At 41.4% G+C, this 22,596-nt stretch overlaps 1 protein-coding gene across 1 annotated transcript; it reads right to left on the reverse strand.

The window, feature by feature from the left end:
- Positions 1-13,714: 13,714 nt before the first annotated feature.
- On the reverse strand, positions 13,715-21,721 carry LOC143157275 (uncharacterized). The gene is made up of 3 exons (XM_076332096.1): positions 20,989-21,721; positions 14,289-15,698; positions 13,715-13,780 (listed from the first exon to the last, which is right to left on the reverse strand). Exons 2-3 carry the CDS (start codon positions 15,150-15,152, stop codon positions 13,715-13,717), a joined length of 930 nt encoding a protein of 309 aa, XP_076188211.1. The 5' UTR covers positions 15,153-15,698; positions 20,989-21,721.
- Positions 21,722-22,596: the final 875 nt, after the last annotated feature.

A 22,596-nucleotide genomic window follows, 5' to 3' on the forward strand; every position in this document is an offset into this window, starting at 1 on the left:
CAGGTCGCACTCAGTCCCTTCAGTGAGGCAACAAGCAGCGCTGTGGGGTTGCAGTTGGGATGTAGTGATTTCTCTCTGCCCCTCCTGGTTTCTCACTCCTTTCCTATGCTTGAGAGTGAGTCCTTCACAGGCTGCAGTCTTCCCCTTCGAGGGTGTACCTGCTCCAATGTCAGCTTGGGATTAAGTAACTTTTAAAACTCCTGCTAAGTTACATTTAAATTACCACTTTTACAAAAGTCTCTTCAACTTTATAAAGCTTCTATCCATGGGGGGAGGGAAGGAAAAAGTAAGTCTATGTTTTTGTTGTCTTCCCTTTTTGCTTCTTTAATGTCCTATCACATGCACCTATAGAATAGAATAGACTATTTCAGTTGGAAGGGACCTACAACGATCAGCTAGTCCAACTGCCTGACCAACTCAGGGCTGACCAAGTTCAAGCATGTTGTTAAGGGCATTGTCCAAATGCCTCTTAAACACTGACAGGCTTGAGGCATTGACCACCTCTCTAGGAAGCCTGTTCCAGGGTTTGACCACCCTCTCGGTAAAGAAATGCTTCCTAATGTCCGGTCTAAACCTCCCCTGGCGCAGCTTTGAGCCATTCCCACGTGTCCTGTCACTGGATACCAGGGAGAAGAGACCAGCACCTCCCTCTCCACTTCCCCTCCTCAGGAAGCTGTAGAGAGCAATGACGTCGCCCCACAGCCTCCTTTTCTCCAAACTAGACAAGCCCTATATTTTTACAGGACATGGATTAGAATAGAGCAAAAGGGTCTGGAGGAAGAGGCTCAGAAGGCAAGGGTTTAAAATCAATCCTGCATGTGAAAAAAAGTATTAGCAAGGCTTGTCTTGCTTTCCTTCATAACATCTTTAGGACTATGGTAGCACAGAGGAGGAATAGTGATTTCTTGAGTTCCTGCAGACTGTAACAGGAGATAATGAGAGGTAGAAAAGAGATGGATTGATTCTGGACCTAACACAGGAGATACATGGAAGCTCAAGTGATGACTTAAATGGTGAAGAAAAGCCATGTTGGTAGCAGTGCGAGGAAGAAGGTATGAAAGAGACATGGCTAGGAGAAATGAGCAAGTTCATGCAGGAAAATTTAGCAAGTCCCTGGGTACTTTCTAACTGTGTGTGAACTGCCAGCCTATGACTGGAGATGGGGAAAATTTTGCAGTGTATCATCCACAGAAGGTGTACTTGCAGCTCTTCTTGTCCTGCTGCCTAAACTGTGACACATGCATAGATCATGCCTACCATAATTTAAGCTTCTCTCAGCCACTCTTTTCAAGTAGAGGCCTTCACTGCTGTGAGTGTTCTCCAGAAGCGTAGAGGTGTTTCCTGCCTTTCCTGTATTGGTGACTTCACTTAAAGCTTCCTCTTGTTTGTGGGTTGTGTCCCCACGTTTGGCTGGCATTTACAGTGCTCCTGTTGCTGCAGCAGCAAGGATGATACAGCCAAGAAACACTTAGCCACCTTCTGTTAAAGTTTTGAATGAGACATGAGTGAAATCACATGCTCTTGTTTAACGGGCTGTGAAAAGCCCATCTAATCAGGGAGTATGGCTGATCAAATTGGACCACATACCTGTCTTCAGGGTCACCAAAGGCATATTCAGGGAAATGTTGCTGAACTCCCTCATTAGCCTTCTCAGGTTAGTTTTGAGCATGATTGCTTATGAGTCCTCAGTGATGGACAACTAGACCACAACATATTATCTAAGGAGAAAAGTGGGAGTCAAACTTTAGACCCTTAGCATATCCAACAAGGTGGATTTCTTCACAGCTTAGAGGTGCCATAGCATTTGGTGTGAGCATAACTCCAGAAAGCAGCAGATACAGGTATCTGGAATTGAGACATTCCTTAGAGCTTGCATCAAAGTCACCTGGACCCAAGCAAAACTGTGCAGTGACCACCATGAGATGCTCTACCTGGTTTAGTAGAACAAGGTGTCCATGGGTGTTGGACAAAAGATGTGAGCAGTTCACGCTGGCTGTTTTTCTAAAAGAACCCATGCAAACTGAACAAGGTTTTGGTTCTGTTCTGGGCAGCTCCAGAAGTGTTTCTACATAGAAGTCCCCTTTGAATTACTCAAAGGCAGGAAAAAAAAGGTGTGACAGTTCGAACAGTAGAAATGTTATTACAGAGGTATTTGAAAAAGGGATCAAAGACATTTTTTCAGACTGTGAGAGTGGCTTAATTAAAGGACTTCAGAGCAGCATTAGTCAGGAAAGCTGGTTGTAACGTTTGGTCCACCAAGTGTAATTCGTCTAGGGATACAGAATACTGCACAGAATAAATATGATACATTCAGGAATCAAATTAGAGCTGTTTTGAGTTACAGCTACTGGTAGCCCAGTACTTTCAAAATGCAAGGAGAGGTGATGAAAGTAAGGAACATGATTTTAACAAATAGAGAAGAGAACACCACCTGTGTGGAAAGCCACCAGCCTATTTATTGGTGGATATTTTATTGCCCTTTTCAAAAAAAGACATAACTTGAATAAAATTCCAGCACAATTAAGTGCGTAAAATACTGGTTTTGATGAAGAGTATTCTCATTTCCTTTCTCTCCCACCTATGTAATATCAAGTAGATCAAGAGACCTCACATAGTAGACAAAATTTGCTTTTTTTTTCTTTGCTTAAAGGACTATAGCTGGAATTCTGTGGGAGAAGGTGTCACTAAAATCTGTTCATATCATAATCCTGAAATTCCTACTAACTCTATACACGTGGCAGCTCTGCTCTGGAATTTTGCTGGGAAGAGGGAGGGATGCTACCAGCTGTGAGGGGATGTAAAGGAAAACCAAAGTCTCTTCTATTTCATCTCTCTTTGGAAACACTGTGACTAGGAGAATAAAGAAGCACAGCAAGGCTGGGGAGTACAGGGTGGAACTAGGCTTGGGTCATGCAAAGCAAGGCATAAGGTAAGCAGCACAAATAGCATCATACAGTGGTAATGTGGTTGCCTAACATTGTTCAGTAAATATGAAAATACTTGCTATTTGACCCTGCGTGACCAGCTTTCCATAAGGCTTTCCTCACTGAAGAGCGCTGGAGAATGAAAGATCACTGCTTTTTTCTCATCTGACCAATGATCATCCTTTTCTGTTCTCTTAACTTGTAGTCCCAATGCCCTCTGCTGCCTGACATAATTTCTTACAGTGAGCTATAAGCTCGGGAAACAGTGTGATCAAATTCCTTGTACCAAAGCACTTATGCAAATTTACAGACTATTTATTGGCATCCTGGTGTCTTTAAAATCACTTCCTAGATTCTTTACCCTCTGCCTTCATTGACAGCTCCCAGGTCCCTTCCAAAATGTCAGCATGTAGAGGCTGGCTCCATGCGGCAGCTGCAAGGCTGTGTTCTGGGCAGCACCTTTTCCAACAGGTGATGAGCACTTTGGTGTGCTGGAAAGTCCAACTATCTGCGAGGCTAGTATTTATCCTCATAAATTGAAGATTATTCTGGTCAACGTCATCAAAACTCGATGGTAATCCATGTGTACGTGAGAAGGAGCCTCACTCTGCAACAACTGATCTGTCTGCAGTGGAAAAAGGGAAGAAGCAATCTGAGCTACGGCTTCCCATCTTTCTGAAAATGTAGCTGGTGAGTTCTGTTACTAATCATTTCTGTTTGTCTGGAAGTGTCTGTTTCCTCTCTGTACTGACAAATTCATGTTCAGACACCTCTGAATGCGAAGCCTTCGTTCAGGTTATCCCATCTGTGTATTTCTGCCTAAATAAGGCAGTGCAGCAGCTTGGTCTGTGGACTGCTCTTAGACATAATGAATAATTTGTCAGCCTGACTGTATGTCTAATTCGCTCTCACTCGTTCCCTCCTTTGAGAAACTGAGCTGCTGCCAGCAATCAGAGCTAGGTAGGAATATCGTGGCTTGATTACGTAAGTAAGTATCAGTATGTTAACTGTACCTTTGTGACCCCCAAATGTGAAATATTCATAGAAAAATACATGGTTATTAATAGAGCAGTTTCATGACAACTACATTTTTGAAGCTGTTGAAGAAAAAGAATGATAGTTGTAGATAATTTTAGTGCCCCAGATGCATGTAATTTAGTAACAAAGCAAATGATTCCTCTGAGATGCTGCCAGCAACTAGAAATTCCCAGTTTCTTGCCAAGCATTAAAGTCTGCAGCCTTCGAGTGGAGCCACTTCTCCTGCTTTTCTGAATTCAGTTAAGGCTGTAGAGTTGACTCCTTTTTTTTACAGTTTTGGGGAGGTTGAGTGGAAAGGGGAGTACAGTGACTACCCTCTGGGCTCAACTTATGCCAAGAGCATGAACAGAAGGAGGGACAATCCTAAGTATTTCTTTCACCTCTGCCTATGAGACAGAAGATTCCTGACGCTGCATTTCAATCTTGGTATATGACCAGGGAGTCCTATTTTTGTATATTCTTTTTTTGCTAACACAAGCTACATAGAGCTAGGACTCAACACTGTCTCATCTCTTCATCCTGGGCTGCTTAATGTACATCAGGTCATCACAGATATTTTGGATTTAAACCTATGGTTTAAAACACAGTTTAACTGGCATCCAGTCTCTCTTCGTGCACGGAAGTCGTATTGGGTCTGAATAGAAGGTGGGTTATTTGCTGGAAACTGGGATTTCAGCTATCCAACTTGCTTGACACTCTTGGACAAAACTAAGCAACTGATACTTTCATAGCAGTAGGATTGTTTAGATTATAGGGTTAAATTAGCAGATTAATTTAATTTCACCATTTTTTGGCAGTTTAGAACATAGATGCAAAGTAATTTGGAGACCTTTTGTTAGAAAGCAGTTCTTGAATGGGGAGGAAGAAAAGGAGTTTGGTCCCATATCTCAGTTAGAGCACACATTCCATATATATGCCATCATCTCCTAGGTGGTACATGTCCAGATTTAGCAGTGCCTAGTCTCTTGATGTACCCCTGGTGAGCACCCCACCTGGCTTGCCTGGGTGAGCTCTTCTGGCTGGGATCGGATGGGAACCGCAATCCCAGAACCTGGGACCAGACGGGAATCCGTGGCATTCGTTTCGGGCCTGTTGCCTGAGGAAGGCATGCATAAAGACAGCAAATGCTGCTCAAGCTCCTTCTACAGACCTGAGCTAAGAAAAGGTAGGATGCTACAGGATTATGTCAGTATTATACAATGCAAGCGAAAAATGAGGTTTCAGTCTTGAAATGCCTCTTTTGCTAGATAGGAAAGCACTTAGCTCAGAGTCTACCAGTTGTTCAACCTGTTCTTTTCCTGGCATTTCATTCTTAGTGTGTTTGAATTCACTGGTCTTTGAATTGTGAGGTTTAAAGGTTAAGTATGAACATTGGGCTGGAGCTATTAGGACTTGCATAATTTCATTCTAGTCCAAAGGAGAGCACATCTTTCAGGAAAGGTATTACATTTAATCTTAAAATCATTCAGTGAGCTAATCCACCACTGAATTATCTTTACTTTTAAAAGCATATGCCTTTTTTCAGCTGTCTGGCTACATCTACCAGTCATTGAATCCTGACATGCCTTTTTCTGTTAGACTGAAAGACCAGACAGCAAGAATTGATCTTCCTAACAGAATGTGATCAAATCACCCTTAACTTTTTCCTGGTTAAACTGAACAGATACCACTCATTTTAAGGTTCATCTTCAGTCTTTTAATCTCTCCCGTGATATGATTATGAACTCCTCCTTCCTGCATTCCAAATACTAACACAGGGCTTAGCATTTGAATCAGTCTCACGTGAGCACTGTATAAAGAGAAAATAATAGAAAAACTCAATTTCTGCCTGGGATTTCTCTGTCTCTACATCCAACAACAGTAACAAGATCTACCTGTTTATTCCCGAGACCTAGTTTTTGAGCTGAAATTTAAACAAGCATTTTCCACACTCCAAGGAAGAACTTATCCCTAACTGCAAGGTTGGTCTGAGATGCAGAAGACAGACTTGCCAGCCAACCAGTCTTGTCAGACAGGCTGGTAAGATGGGCAGGGGAGCACCAAGCAGTGACAGTATTTTAGGTCTGGGACCCCCACAAAGCCTATGGCCACTTCTCTTTGCGCATGTTCAGTTGCAAACCATTGGGGATTGAGGGAATTTACTGGGTCCTAGGGCTGGGAGTATGGCTGTTTTTAAGCATGGCAGCAGTACATATACAGCTAGCTTACGTGCTTGTGTGTTTTACGTCTCCAGATGATGTGTGTTACCATAGGACATTTCATATAAATAACTGCAGAACTTTGGACCGGGTAAAACTAAGGTCAGCTACACAGAAGCAGGATTTGCATGTCCTTGGTGTGATAGGGCAAATCAGGACCACAAATGTTGTTTAGCTTGTTCTACGATCTGAGCAAGGGGATCACACTGTAGGCTTCTGTTTGGGTTTTTATGATTGGCTCATTCCAATAAAGATACAAATATGCCTAAGATGATAGAAAAATGATCTGGCACTGGTGGTCAAAAAACAAATACCCTAAAAGCCAGAGAGGCAAATGAAGAATGCAGGGAAAGAAACAGAAGAAGGATGTAAAAATAACAACAACAACAACAGATAAGTTATCTATTGCCAGAACAGAGTATCACCACAGATGACTAGTTTTCCCAAAGGCATAGAGAAACAGACGCCCACTGTTACTGTACCACTCATCCTAGGCATGTATGTTGTGCCCTAAAGAGGGATGCAAAGGATTTGCTCCAATGTGACAGAACTACCAGCATCTTTTATGTCTTGCACTCCCTACATTTCGAATATTGACAGGCTACTGGACCGCTACGCTGTTCAGGCTCAGTCTGGTGAATCAATCTCGAATTACAAGCAGAGTCTTTACATCGACCCATGAGATTTAAGAAAGGAATAAAAATCTTTTAATTGGAAAAGCTTCTCAGCACGTGTACAGATAAGAAAGCTTTCCAAGTCTTTCTACAGGACCTAGCAATTCTTGCTCCAGAGCAATTTGTCAGTAATGAAAACTGTAGACATGAGGTGAGGATATCTGTGCGACCAGACTGAACTCCTTCTTGTGAGCTGGTGTTCACCTAGAGGCAGGTTGTTAAGATTTAAGAATGGATGGCCAGATGATAAGAGCATCCAAGTCTGGCAGCTCCAAATATTTGCAGATGATATCAGAAAACAAATGGCAGAAACATCCTGAAACTTCCTCCTTTCACAAGTTAACATAAAGTTATTCTACCTGTTCAGGCTTTGGACATCTGTTTCAGAATGTACTATGAATATAGGCTGCATGTAGTAATGAGTATTTTGCCTTTAGAGATTGTCCACACATATATTCACATGTTGATGTACATACACCCAAAGTGAAGACCTCATGGAGGAGTACCTGTGGAACAGTAATACAGGTGCGCGTGTGCCCGTCCTGCCTTTGGTTCCTCTCAGCCAGCTGGCTGGACTGGAGTGGACTTTCCTTTACACCTTCTGTAAGCAATGACTCACAGCTTCTTTGAGGCTTGTTCTCTGCTTGTGTGAAATCTTTTCCTTCTGTTTAATTTCTTTTGTTTGATGTAGCTTATCCCAACAATGCAACAGTTTTGAAATTAAACCTGTCTTGTAGGGAATGTTTCCTTATTAGTTGTGTGTGGTAGGTGCATCTCTTCTCCCCATAAAATGTTCAACTCATAGCAACATCCAAACCTGAAGCAAGAGATGGGAGAGGGCACAGCAGCTATTTGCTAGGTAGATATATATGCTCAAACATTCATTATCTTCTATGTGAGAATGATGAGCCCAGAATCCTGTCATTGCAAAAATCCACAAAAAGCACTAATGTTTGAGATAGAAGTATGGAAGGTTTTAGTTTTATGTGGAGGATAATAAGGCCTGCAGAAAACATCGAACTAGAAACGAGAGAGTTCCACTGCCCGCTGTAAATTGTGACTGAAAATACAATCTTTGTTCAGATACTCCACAGATCCACTGGAGCAGAACAGGATGCAGAAACTGCAATATACTTCATGTAAAGGACCTGAAGGTATTTCTCAGGGTATCATCTCCTTTACTCTTGATCATTTCTGCTCACTTGACATTTTGATGGCAGAACTGGAGGAAAATTCCCCCTTTAAAGACAATGCTAAGATTAATTTACCACCTTCCTCAGAACAGGATGACCAGCTCCAGAAAAGGAAAACATAAATCATATGTCTTGTCTTCTACTCTGCTGAGTTTCCAGAAGACTCACTTCTTAGATAGACTCCCCCTCCACAGAGAGAGAAGGCTAAAGGACTTCTTCCATCATAAAAGCTCCAAATTCAAGCAGGCCACTAAGCCTCAGATCCAGCCACCAAGTGGATCAGAACCGGGTAAAGGCATAGTGTTTCCAGTACTGTCATGCTCACTGCCACTAGCTCTTCCCTGAAAACAAGCTTCAAAGGAAACCTGAATGAGGGATATCTCAGTCACCCTTTTCTGACCCAGAAATCTCAGATCAGCCCCTCACTGCAGAAGACCGATGGGCTAAATCCATTCCCACAAACAGTATAATGCGAGCAGCTTCCCCCCGATTATTGTTTGAGGCCACCAATTTTCTGTGTTCACCCTACATTACATATGGAATGGCAAGAACACTCCATTTTCCTTTCCAGAAGAGTGTACAACATAAATACTTCACTTCTAGAGCTTCTCCATCAGTGAAATGTAGTGAACCTAGCTGGAGAGGTAAGGCAAACTTCAATTTTAGTGGTAACAGCTCCAAACACGCAGACAAAAATGTAGACAAGAAATAGATCTGATGGGAATTTGTACCGGTTGTGGGGGGTTTTTTTCATCCACTTCTGTTCCCTTCAGAGGTAGTTATTGGTAGTGAGAGTAGTAGATTAGGATCATTTTTTTAAAGGTGATGATGAATGCATATTAACTGGTCATGGTGCAGTTCAAATTCTTGAACTGTCTGGTTCAAACTACAAGATAAATTTGGAATATCTTAAGACTTTTGTCTTCTGTGGCTGTTTTTTTATTTTTCTTTTTTTTCCCCCTCAATGCTAACTGAATAGTATGTGAGAATTTTTAGCTTTTAATACCACTTTGAGAACTTCTTTCTATTTATGTAGTACACTGCATTTCAGTTACAGGACCAGTTTGGCCTCTAGTGGAAGGACATGCTTGTGGCTACAGCAGAATTCTTGTGCTGAGCAAAGGATTACAGAGAAATTTTATACTCACTTGGAATACATCCCCATTTTCTCCTGCCCTGTGGCAATTCAGACACCAAGGGCTCAAAGTGCTTTGATTTTGCTCATCTGAGGATTCCTCTGACTTTTCCTCTGCAAAAATAGAAAGAAACCACAAAAAAAAGGAAAGGGAAGAAGTTTACCCTGAGCAGAGGCAGAGAGCTGTGTACTAGCCAGTTAAGTGCAAGAAATTACTCTTAATTGGAAAAAAAATATATTTACATATAAAAAAGGGAGATAATCTTTATTTTAATTGGGAATGGCCAGACTGCCTCCTGGAGAAAATACAGAGAAATTCAAGCTAAAAACCTGTCTGGAAGTCCTGGAGTATTCTAAAGGGGAGATCAGCTACAAAGATTAATGCTCTCCACCAATAATACAGGAACAATGTGAGATAAAAATCTGCCAGGGGGTGCTCACAAAGGTTTTATCTGCTGGAAGCTCTCTAAGAGATATCCTTTTCCACGGACAACTTGTCTGCTAATGCCTTCTGAGCACATGCAACGTGAGGCACAAGATACAAGAAAAGCTGGTTACACCGACTTCCAAAGAAATTAGTAATTAATAGAGAAAAAGCCTTTCCCAGGACAGTGGTAACTTTCTGCAAATAGCTGAATCAGGAAACCAATACAACATACAGCAATCACCACATGCCTAGTTTATTTTTTTCCCACTATCTTCTGTGACATCATCACAGAAACATTAAAATGAAGACTTTCTGTAAACGTCTTACACATTATAGGTTTCAAATGAGATGCTAGTATTTCTTTGCAAGGAAGGGGTTAGCATTAGGAGATAAAAGAGAATTTTTTATCATATCTAAAGACTAGAAACAATTTCATAACAGCCTTTAAAGCGTGCAGGTCCTTCACGAAGGAATGCAGGGGATGGAGACAAATCTTGACATGAATTTAAACACTGATATTCACTGCCATAGTAAACTATCTGAAAATCAATAGATAAAACAGTATTGAGGAATTTCACCTAACAGGTGAAATTCCTTAGTCCTGTTTTAACTGGTATATACGGAAACATAGAAAATAACAGGTATTTCTTGAGTATTCATATTAGTACCTAGTTGCAAAAATGCAGTAGCAGAAAGCTGTTTTTCACAATGTGGAAAACATTGCATTTTAGAGCACCATTGCATTTTATTACTCCTTGTTTATACTGGTAACGTTCACACTTTGTCTACCTATATATAGGTTAAAAATTTTATTTCCAATCTTCTGAATCATTTATTTTAAGGTCAAACTATAGATGGAAAACCTCAGTGTATTATAAAATTCTCAAGCACCTAGAAACGTGGTTATCTCTTCCTTTCTTCCCATACTGGTCCCGAGCAAATTTTTATCACAACATTTAGTCTGTTTAGAAGTCATCTTCCACCCTTGCCTCTTTTTCTTTTGTTACCAAATTTACTGAAATTTCTCAGATTTAATATACCCCTTCAATAGGCTTGATTTTTCAGCATGGAGCTAGCTGAAATATCATTTTACTGATGTGAGTGGACAGTAGAAATCCACTTGAACAACTGTCGTGGTTTAACCTCAGCCGCCAACTCAGCACCACACAGCCACTCGCTCACTCTCCCACCCCCCGGTGGGATGGGGGAGAGAATTGGAAGAGTAAAAGTGAGAAAACTCATGGGTTGAGATAAGAACAGTTTAATAATTGAAATAATAATAACAACAACAGTAATAATAATTGTAATAACAATAATAATAATAGAATATACAAAGCAAGTGATGCACAATGCAATTGCTCACCACCCGCCAACCGATGCCCAGCCAGTCCCTGAGCAGTGGGGGGCCAACTCCCCGGCCAGCTTTCCCCAGTTTATGTACTGAGCATGACGTCACATGGTATGGAATGTCCCTTGGGCCAGTTGGGGTCAGCTGTCCTGGCTGTGCCCCCTCCCAGCTTCTTGTGCACCTCCAGCCTTCTCAGTCGGTAGAGCATGGGGAGCTGACAAGTCCTTGACTAGTGTAAGCACTGCTTAGCAACAACTAAAACATGGGTGTGTTATCAACATTGTTCTCATCCTAAATCTAAACCACAGCACTGTACCAGCTACTAGGAAGAAAGTTAACTCTATCCCAGCTGAAACCAGGAAAACAACCTCACCACATCTCTGTACAAAAGAAGCAGAATACCATGTGCATTAGTCTATCTTCTCCTTAGATAGAGGTGTATCACCTGACTTGCTGGTCATATTGCATGAGGGATATTCATTCCCTCTCTTAAACAGAAAACACTGGTGAGCCCTTAGCTTAGTTTCTTTTTCCCTTTGCACTTCATGAAAATTTAGCTGTGGTAGGAAGGAATGCACTTCCTCTGTGAAAACATAAAAGTGAAACAGACATGCAATTTAAATTCAAAGAACACACAAAAATAAGGAAAGCGGGTAAAGAAATGCTTGAAAATTGTGTGCTAGTGACTTCCATTTTTTCTCAGTCAGGAAGAGACCATTAATTTGCATTTTGTTCAGTTTCATGGCTTTAGTGAAGTCCGGAATTTTTTGTGCTTGTTACCTCTCTGCTATGTTAACCAAAGGTTGGATGGCACATGACATTAAGACCCGATTTGAGTATCAAGATAGATACTCACCACCTCTTTTAAACATGTGTTTCAAAAGGGCTTAATGTCTCAATCTAAAGCCAAGTAGCCACCTGGAGCACTGTTGCCCCTTTGCAAAACTCTCTGCCATTGCTGTTGGGCCATTCTCCAAGCAGCGTTCTCCTTCGATGCTGGTATGCTCCCGTAGGGCTGGAAACCTGGTATGGCTGGGAACCACCCACTCTCTGTGAATGTAAATGATCTTTTGAAGAAGTGGTATTTATCAGTAACTGGAAGTTCTCTGAGATGACGCCTCTGTGCTCTTCACCACCTGACCGCCTTCCCCTTTACTTCAGAGCCTGCCTGGACACCATGAGACTCTCGGGAATGGATGGACTAAGGGCACCTGTGGCTCATTCAGGTCCATGCATGCAATGAGAAGGGTGAGAAAAGCACTTCTAAAACTAAAGAGTGTGACTTGAACTCTTGAAATTACAGACTCTTTGTTCAGTTTTTCTGACTACAAGATAATCACCATAGATGAATTTTAAACACCCAAAGGAAAACTGTCTTTTAAGAGAGCAGCTCAATTTCTTAATATATTTGGATCCTACCATATTGCCTCCAAAATCCATTTAGAATGCAATTTGCTACTACTATTCCATAGTAATTAGTGTGTTATCTAATAAAACCAGTATGTTATTTGGTGCTCAGATCATGTTATTGTTGTGCCTATGTAAGCTAGAATGGAGATCCTGCCCAAACCTGCGTTCCAAGATGACAACCTTCTCAGTTCATACATCAAAGATCGTTTTGAATCAGAATAGCTTTTTCCCCAACCGTCAAACTATTTTCAGTCAGTCACTGAAGAACAGCAGCCCTTAGACTTCTAACCCCAGTGAGAGGGATCATGATGTTACCATAAGTCGGCAGATGAAAAACTCTCTAAGACTCAATTTGGAGTTTTAGAAAGCAGGCATTCTTTATTGCGGCGCCGGACGCACAGGGGATCACTCCACCTAATGTGCGCGCCGAGCTGCTTAACTATAGGAGTTAAGTACAGTCAAAATATACATATTCATTAATATGTATATTTTCCGAGGCATGATTAACATATTAATGTTAGTTCATTAACATATGTAAAAGTCTTTACACATGCGCTCTTATGTCCATTGGTGGTCTTTCAGGGTCCTCTGGTGGTCGTCGATAGTCTTCCTCACCATGACCGCTAGTTGAACTCAGTTCTTGCGCATGCACAGTTCATTCTTTGGCTCGGTTTGCACACTTTTACCTTCACAAACTAGCTGTCTTCAGCATCACTTTCTTATCTACAAAGTTTCAAGGTCTTCTGTCCTACTGAATGTTTAGCTTATCTATTCAGAGAGTATACCCCTACTGCACAGAGTAAACCCCTACTGAATGTTTGGCTTATCTATTCAGAGAATATGTCAAGCTTGGCTACATTATGTCCAGTGAAGAGAACCAGATGTCTCTTCAATATTCCTTTGTACTCGGTATCAATCCCTCCTTTTCTTTTGAGGATTCGTAGCTAGCAAGCTACAATCCTCATCTCATTAAGAGAGTTGACAAAGGTATAGTAGACAGGGTTAGTATATGTCAAGTTGGGTTATTCGTTTCATCATGTACCAAACCTTTGTATACAATATAACTACAAGTAACAGGCATACTACAGTTAGAGTTAGTAAGACTATAATTGGATGAAGCATAAGGTTAAACACTCCCGTTGCAGTCGGTGACCATCCAAGAAGAGTTTCCCACCAGTGGTGTTCTCCATCCTTCTTTACTCTTTCCAAGACATGGTGTATCTCTTCTGTATCATGGTGAACGGTGATTAGAGTTTTGCGTCCATTGTCTCGGGCCCGTTCTAGTAATTGACACAGGTCATTGTGTTGCAGTAGTTTCTTCACCAATGTGAGATCCATTCCGATGGGGGTAGGTAATAAATCTTCACTTAATGTATAATTAGATTGCAGTAATTGATAAGATGTAACAGGAGCTGAATAATTAAAGTCGCATCCTATAATGTTAGTAAAGTTACAGACACAAATATTTGAGTGATTGCTTGTATCTACAGTAACGCTATCCACAAATATACAGTCACAAGGGGTTCTCATACAAACACATCCTTTTCCAATATATATGAGTATAGTGTTAGGTGTCTCATCAGGATGTATTTCAAAGTGACAAACACTTTGTTCAGTGTCAAGACAAATGTCTTGGTCTTTAATGGTGTTACTCTCACAAATAAATCCTTGCTGTTCCCGTACGACGCATGCGTTAACATCAACAGTTTGCCATTTGTTTCCATTCTGTTGGGCCCATACTCTATGTTCTGATGGATAGAGTATAGTTCCATTGTGATTTAATCCTAATGCAATGATTGGGTATATGGTGTATACTGAAGCATTGTGAATTGTTAAGACAAAAGCTGTGGCCTTATTGTTGATGGGATCAAAAGTGAAATTAACTAAGTACCACCAGGATTGGAATTCTTTCTCAAATTTAGTTGCATTATCCCAAATTACCTTTCGAATTTCGGTGGGTAAGGTGCCCTCTTCCCCTTCTCTTATAACTGCTGCTACCATAGATTGCATCCACAATTGAGCCTGGACACAACTAAGGGCTACAGAAACATTATTTTGGGCTGTACCAAGTGCATTCGCAATCAACTGATGGTCTTTTTCATTAATTCTTTCCCACTGAGGCAATAAGTCGGATAAAAGCCATTGGTTAGTTCCCAATGTTAATAGAGAAGACCACAGTGGGTGTTCTAATTTGCTTAAATCGCTTGTTGCCACACTTAGTTTATTTACGAGTACTTCAGCATCTATACTATTTAAGACTCCCAGTCCCGTTCCTATGATGCCAGTCACATCTCTCCTTGTTCGCCTTGGGGAGGTACGTGTTCGTCCATGTAGCCAGGCTAACCACCCTGCATAGGTCATACTTAGGAATGGCAAACAGGCTGGTTTGATTGCAGAGATATTGACTTGCATTAATAGTTCTACCCTTTTAAGAGACCACGATGGGTTGAATAACACCCATTGTTGGCCTGTATTTTTGATCACATATGGTCCAATTTCAGAAATTTGTGGAGACAGAGTTTTCTTATCTTTTGCAGTCGAGGCAGGTGTTGTCATATCAAGTTTAGTAATGTCGATTTTAAATTTAAATGATAATCCCAGGTTGCGGTGAGCCCAAAGGCAGACTACAATAACAGGTTGTACTAAGGTAAAGTTGTACCAACAATCCGATTGTTTAGAGGCGCAAAGTTTTGTATCTTTTGTTACTGGGTTTGATGTAATGTTGTACACAGAAATCTGAGACGCCTTCTCATGAGCAGACCCATTGATCATTCGACATCCTATTTTGATTTCTTTTCCTGCCATTCCTCGAAGTCGGGGAATTGTATTACCAGCTTCATCTCAATCCCGGCCCCATTCGTTTTCTAGGTACACTTCAGTTCCGTGCATGACCACGGTGGAAAGATTTAAATTTCCCTTATTAGAGTGTATTCCCATACTCCCAGTGTACTTAATACGAGCTTGAGACCATGGCCATTCTGGGGTTCTTTGACCACAGGTCAAGAGGAGTGGTGCTGCCAGGGTTTGGACTAGTAGTATAAACACAGTATTCCTGTTTGTCATCCTGCAGGGTGTGAGCATCTGTTGATCTCTGTTCTCATAATTTTAATTAAGTTCTATTACTCCCAGATATTCTCTTAACTACTAGTCGAAGAGGTGATCTTGATTCCACTTTCCATTCTACAGGAGCTTTCTTAATTCGAGAGTAGTGAATCCACGGTCCTTTTCCTTCTAGTTTAACTGCTGTATGTGTAGTTAACAAGATTTGAAATGGTCCTTTCCATTTTTCTTGTAGTGGTTCAGAAGTCCAGGATTTAATGTATACCCAATCTCCGGGCTGGAATGGATGCGCTGGGTAATCAAGACCTAGAGATTTATTCAAGACTACATATTTATTTAGTTTTCATAAAACTTTCCCAAGAGCAATCAAGTAATTTCTTGCATCATTCTCCCCTTGTATTCGCATCTCTCCTGGCAGTCCAGGCATTTGGTACGGTCGTCCATACATCAATTCGTATGGGCTGAAGTGTTGCCTACCTCGTGGCTGGACTCTAATTCTTAGCAAAGCTAAAGGCAAAGCCTGTGTCCAGTTTATCGAGGTTTCCTGACATATCTTAATTGAGTCTTCAGGGTACAATTCATTCTTTCTACTTTACCACTAGATTGAGGCCTATAAGGGGTATGTAAATCCCAACTAATATCTAACAGTCTGCTTATTTCAGTAACTACTTTGGCTACAAAATGTGGACCCCTATCTGATGACATCCCTAAAGGTACTCCAAATCTTGGGATTATTTCTTTTAATAATATTTTTACTACTTCTTTTGCTTTATTGGTGCGACATGGAAAGGCCTCAGGCCATCCTGTATATGTATCCACAAGGACCAACAAATACTTTAGCCCTCCTTTTCTTGGCAATTCAGTAAAATCTATTTGCCAATACTCCCCAGGTGCCTGTCCCTCCATAGTTTTTCCAAATTGAATTTTATTTGTGTTCTTGGGTTGTTTTTACAACATAACTCACATCTTTGTGTGACTGATTTAATAATTTCCACCATATTTCTGCTAATAACCGACTTCTGTAAATGTTTTAACAAATTTTCAGTCCCCCAGTGCACAGTGTTATGTTCTTCCTTTACTAAACTATTCATAAGGGAATGCGGTATTACTACTAAACCTGTAGGTGTAACTGCCCATCCGTCTTCTTGCCTTTCTGCTTGTAAAGTTTCGATTAATCTTTTATCTTGTTTATCGTAAATAGGGTTTTCTTGAAGGGAGATTCTTTTTCCTGGCACTATTGCTAATACATTTTCTTCTATGCCTTTTTCTGCAGCCCGCTTTGCGGCCAAATCAGCCAGCTTATTTCCTCGCTCCTGAGCGGTTTGTCCCGACTGATGAGCTTTACAATGCATAACAGCTACAGCAGCCGGAGCCTTTATGCTCTCCAGTAGGCTCAAGATCTCTTTTTTATGCTTTATCTCCGTACCTTGTGAGGATAACAATCCTCTTTCCTTCCAAATTGCTCCATGTGCATGTACTACTCCAAAAGCATATTTAGAATCTGTCCAAATATTCACACACTTATTTGCACTTAACTGTAGAGCTCGGGTGAGAGCTATCAGTTCGGCCTTCTGAGCTGACGTCTTGGTGGGCAGCGCTTGTGCTTCCACCACCATTTCGACGGTGGTGATTGCATATCCTGATACCCGCTTTCCTTCTTTCATAAAGCTGCTGCCGTCCGTGTATAGCTCCCAATCTGGATTCTGCAAGGGAACATCCTTTAAATCGGGTCTGCTTGAATAGACTTCCTCAATGGTCTGCAGACAGTCATGTTCCGGTTTGCCGCCTTCTTGTCGAGTTGAGAGAAACATGGCAGGATTAATCACAGTAGTAGTCTTTAAGGTCACATCATCTAGTTCTATTAGTACTACTTGATATTTTAGCATTCTACTAGGAGACAACCAATGTCCACCCTTCTGGTCCAATACTGTGGTCACCATGTGTGGAACATAAACAGTTATCTTTTGTCCCATAGTAAGTTTTCGAGCCTCCTGTATTAATAACACTGTTGCAGCTACTGCTCTTAGGCAACTCGGCCATCCTTGGCTCACCGGATCAAGTTGTTTAGAAAAGTAGGCCACAGCCCTTTTATATTCCCCCAACCGCTGGGTTAAAACTCCAAGGGCTATTGCTTGTCTTTCATGAGTAAATAATTCAAATGGCTTTTCTAAATTAGGCAGTCCCAAAGCTGGGGCCTTCATCAGAGCTCTTTTGAGTTGAATGTATGCATTTCGATCTTCATTTGACCATTGCAGGGAACCTTTTGATGACTTCAATAATTCATACAAGGGTTTTACCATCAGTCCATAGTTAGCAATCCATAAACGACACCATCCCACCATTCCTAAAAAGGTTGTCAACTCATGAACATTTCGAGGTTCTGGAAGCTGACAAATAGCTTCTTTCCTTTCATTACTTAATTGTCTCTGTCCCCTCAGAATTTCAAAGCCCAAATATATTACAGTTTCCTGTGCAATTTGGGCCTTTCCTTTTGACACTCGGTAACCACTAAGTCCGAGGAAATTTAATAAACTGACTGTCAATTCCAAGCATTCCTCTCGGGAGTTCCCAGCTATTAGTATATCGTCGACATACTGTAGCATTACTCCATTTCTATTTTCTTGTCTCCATAATTCTAATTCTTTTGCTAGTTGATTTCCAAAGATTGTCGGACTATTTTTGAATCCTTGCGGTAATACAGTCCAAGTGTACTGGGTTTTCCTTCCAGTCTCAGGATTCTCCCATTCAAAGGCAAACAATTCCTGGCTTCCGGAATCAAGTGGGACACAGAAAAAGGCATCTTTTAAATCTAAAACTGTAAACCACCCCTGATCCTCAGTGAGTGCGGTTAATAGTGTATACGGATTTGCCACTACTGGATATATATCTTGGACAATTTGGTTTACTGCTCTCAAATCCTGGACTAATCTGTAAGATTTTCCATCGGCCTTCTTAACAGGTAAAATCAGAGTATTATACTTAGATTCACATTCTCTTAATAACCCATATTTCAAAAACTTTTGTATAATAGGTACCAAACCAAGTTTAGCTTCTAATTTTAAGGGATACTGTTTCAATCTTACCGGTGTTGATCCTGGTATAAGGTCTATTCTTACGGGTTCAGCCCTCTTTGATTTTCCAGGTATTTCTCCTGCCCAGACAATAGGGATCACTGCATCTTCAACTTCAGTCGGGATTTTCCTTTTCACTTGCTCAATTTCCTGCAATAATAATATTGAAGCTTGGACAAATTTAGATTCAGGTATTGACACTTCTACTTCTCCATTCTTAAACTTTATTTCAGCTTCTAGTTTTTCTAGTAGATCTCGGCCTATTAAAGGTTTTGGTGCACCTGGTAGATACAAAAACTGATGCGTTACCCATTGTTTTCCAATTTTAAATTTTAGAGGTTTAAAGAAGGGCCGCGTCTCCGGCTTTCCTGTCGCACCAATAATTCTTACAGTATCATATCCTAACTCATGTTTCTTCGTATTCAAAACCGAATAAGTAGCTCCTGTATCGATTAAACATTCTATTTCAGTTTCATCTTCCCCCAGCTTAATTTTAACCAGAGGCTCTGCTGGGGAAGATTCCTCCGGTTTCCTTCAGTCTTCCATTTCTATGTTTAATATAGAGGTTTCAGACTTTCCATTTTTTCGTAACAATGGACATTCTTGTTTCCAATGTCCCTCCTTTCTACAATAAGCACATTGAGTTTTTCCTAATGGGGGTCTAGAGTATCCCCTACTGCGACCTTCCCGATGTCGACCCCCCCCAAATCCGTCTCTTCTTTGGCCTCCTTGTGAACCACGAACTCCTTCCAATGCTGCGATTAGCCTAGCATTCCCTTTTTCTTTTTGCTGGTCTCTGTTTCTATATATTAACCAAGCCCGATCTAAAAGCTTTCCCAAATCTCTAGCATCTGCCCCTTGTAGTTTCTGTAATTTCCTGCGAATGTCGTCTGCAGATTGTCCAATAAATAAAGTTGCCAATTGACTCTTTCCCTCTTCTGATTCAGGATCTAGTGTTGTATATTTTCGGGCTGCTTCTTTTAACTTGTTTAAGAAGTCTGTGGGTGACTCCTTCTTGTCTTGTTTAATTTCATATAATTTTGACCAGTTTATTGCTTTAGGTATAGCATTCCTTATCCCAAATAGGACCCATTTTTGATATTGAGTCAGTAATAATTTTTCTCCATTATCATTTGGATCCCATGCAGGATCAGCTGAAGGGAAATGATGCTCCAGTTGTCCCTGCAGTGTTCCCGCAGCTATTTGAGCTTCTACCTGAGTTCTAGCTGGTTTACGAATCATTTCCCTTTCTGTACTATCAAACAATACTTGCATGATAACTTCAATATCTTTCCAATCTGGATCCTGAGTTTTTATCGTCATTTCAAAGGCACTGGCCACTCGATCAGAATCACCTCTATAATTGCCGGCAGCTATTTTCCAGTTGTTTAAATCTGTGATCGAAAAAGGCACTTTTACTACAACCGGACCCTCATTCCCTACTGCTTGCCTTAATGGAGCTTGCAACACGGTTCCCTGTCGGTTACGAGTTCTCCTTGCCACCGGCGTGGCCCCTGTAGCGCCTCTCTCAGACTCATCGTCCGATTCGCCCTTCACCCTGAAGGGCTCAAATCCATGATTTTGGGATCTCTGCCTCAATCCCGGAGCCACTAACATCTCTAAATCCTCTTCCTGCTCTTTCTGACTCAACTTCAAACATCTCTGTCCAATACTACATGCTGAACAACACCTTTTTAACACTTTCCCTTTTTCTCTCTCTCGTTCATCCTTTTCCAATGCCAATACCAAAGGATCAGTTGGGGCCAAATTAATTCCACACTTCTTTTGCCACTCAGGATGCTGCCTCAATGTAAAGAACATATCAGCATACAATATCTCATCCCATTTTCCTTCTCTCCTCAGAAACAGCATTAGTTGTAACAGGGTATTATAATTCAAAGTACCATTCCTTGGCCACTTTTCTCCATCTTCTAGTTTATATAGTGGCCACCATTGATTACAATACTTAATTAGATCATCCCTTCTTGTGACCCCACCAGGGGATCCTGCAATTTGTTTCCAATGTATTAAAATACAACCCAAAGGTGATTTCTTTAAAATTCCCTCACCCGTGGATGATCCGGCACCCATTTTATACACAGGGAATCACATACACAGACAAGTCTTTCATGCAACAACACAAATAACCAATCACTATAACAAACAGATGAACTATAACAAACAGACAAAATACTTGCAATAATAGACAAGTTCTTACAATATTTGTTACCGCGGTTGCTCTTAACATTTACCTTGAGCGGGAACTCTAATCCCTTTTAAATCAAACAGGGACTTTAACCCCTTCCAAATCAAACGGGGACATTTAACCCCTACCAAATGGGGACATTTAACCCCTACCAAACGGGGACATTTAGCCCCTGCCAAACGGGGACTAGCCCCTGCCAAACGGGGACTAGCCCCTACCCAGGTCCTAAACCCAACCCTGCGGAGCTTTCGCTGCGTCTGACGGGCAGGTAACCAAATTTCTGAAAGAATGCCTTATTACTCACAAAGCAGTAGTCTTCGCTCAGGGGCTCTTCGGTCCGGGGATCGGGAGAAGTCCTCTCCGAGAATCCCTCGGTGCCGGCTGAGGTTCCGCGATCCCAGGATCCGTCGAGGCTCAAGAGCTGTGTCCCATCTGGGTCGCCAAAACTGTTACCGTAAGTCGGCAGATGAAAAACTCTCTAAGACTCAATTTGGAGTTTTAGAAAGCAGGCATTCTTTATTGCGGCGCCGGACGCACAGGGGATCACTCCACCTAATGTGCGCGCCGAGCTGCTTAACTATAGGAGTTAAGTACAGTCAAAATATACATATTCATTAGTTTTCCGAGGCATGATTAACATATTAATGTTAGTTCATTAACATATGTAAAAGTCTTTACACATGCGCTCTTATGTCCATTGGTGGTCTTTCAGGGTCCTCTGGTGGTCGTCGATAGTCTTCCTCACCATGACCGCTAGTTGAACTCAGTTCTTGCGCATGCACAGTTCATTCTTTGGCTCGGTTTGCACACTTTTACCTTCACAAACTAGCTGTCTTCAGCATCACTTTCTTATCTACAAAGTTTCAAGGTCTTCTGTCCTACTGAATGTTTAGCTTATCTATTCAGAGAGTATACCCCTACTGCACAGAGTAAACCCCTACTGAATGTTTGGCTTATCTATTCAGAGAATATGTCAAGCTTGGCTACATTATGTCCAGTGAAGAGAACCAGATGTCTCTTCAATATTCCTTTGTACTCGGTATCAATGAACAAGAGATTTAAGGCCAAAAGTAAATTCAGCCAATGGTCATGTCTTTTTAAAATAAGGGCAGAGACACCTGCATATCCTGATATTATCAGATTGCCACATCAAAGAACAGTATATCCACTAAGTCACATAAATCATGCAGGAGGAGATAACCAATGACAGAAGGTGGCAACAATGCTGCTTTAGAATTTCATTCAGCATTAGCCCTGCAAACACTCCCGAAATCATTGAAATGTAGATTCTGGCCATTGCCTGTGGTCCTTGGCAGTAGTCTGGTATCGTTAAAATTACTTGTAACTTTGCTGTTGATTTCTGATGGATCGAGGCTGAGACATAACTCCTGCCAGATGAATTCACACATATGAATTTAATCCAGGGCAACTAATTTCCAAATAGTATCAAGTCTCCCCAAAGGTAGTCCTCCCTGCTTTCTTTATGGGACTTCAAATGTTCAGAGCTCCGGAGCTTTAAAATAGCATGTTGGTCCTGCGTAAGCTCTTTGAAATGTGGAAAACTAAGTGGCACTGAGCCGCAGTCAGAAGGTTTACCTTTTAGCAGGGTCTTATGCTGCAGGGAGCCTTGCCAAAGCCACATTATTCAGCAACAGCTTTGCTCTGCTTACTCCTTCTCATTCGAATGCACGTCTGACTGATTTGGGTGGCTGTAATAAGCTGACTTCACGTCTTCCCTGTTTATTTTACTCTCAGGAATTCTCAGCAATAGTGGAGTAAACCATGCTGCCAAAGAGACTTACCCTGACACCTCCCAAGAGAAGTGCCATAGCAAAGTATGACAGGGAGAGGAAAGTGAAGACAGGGAAGATGTTAGACAAGACTTAGGATTTACCAGCAAGGCAAAGCAGTG

The sequence above is a fragment of the Aptenodytes patagonicus genome, chromosome 2 (genome assembly GCF_965638725.1).
Source record: "Aptenodytes patagonicus chromosome 2, bAptPat1.pri.cur, whole genome shotgun sequence".
Classification (NCBI taxonomy): domain Eukaryota; kingdom Metazoa; phylum Chordata; class Aves; order Sphenisciformes; family Spheniscidae; genus Aptenodytes; species Aptenodytes patagonicus.

What these genes read in the sequence shown, in the direction of transcription:
- LOC143157275 (XM_076332096.1), bottom strand. Translation starts at nt 15,152, where the DNA reads ATGGCAGGAAAAGAAATCAAAATAGGATGTCGAATGATCAATGGGTCT. An exon ending in TACCCACCGAAATTCGAAAG is followed by an intron (nt 13,781 to 14,288) that starts GTAATTTGGGAT and finishes CTAACATTATAG; the next exon opens with GATGCGACTTTAATTATTCA.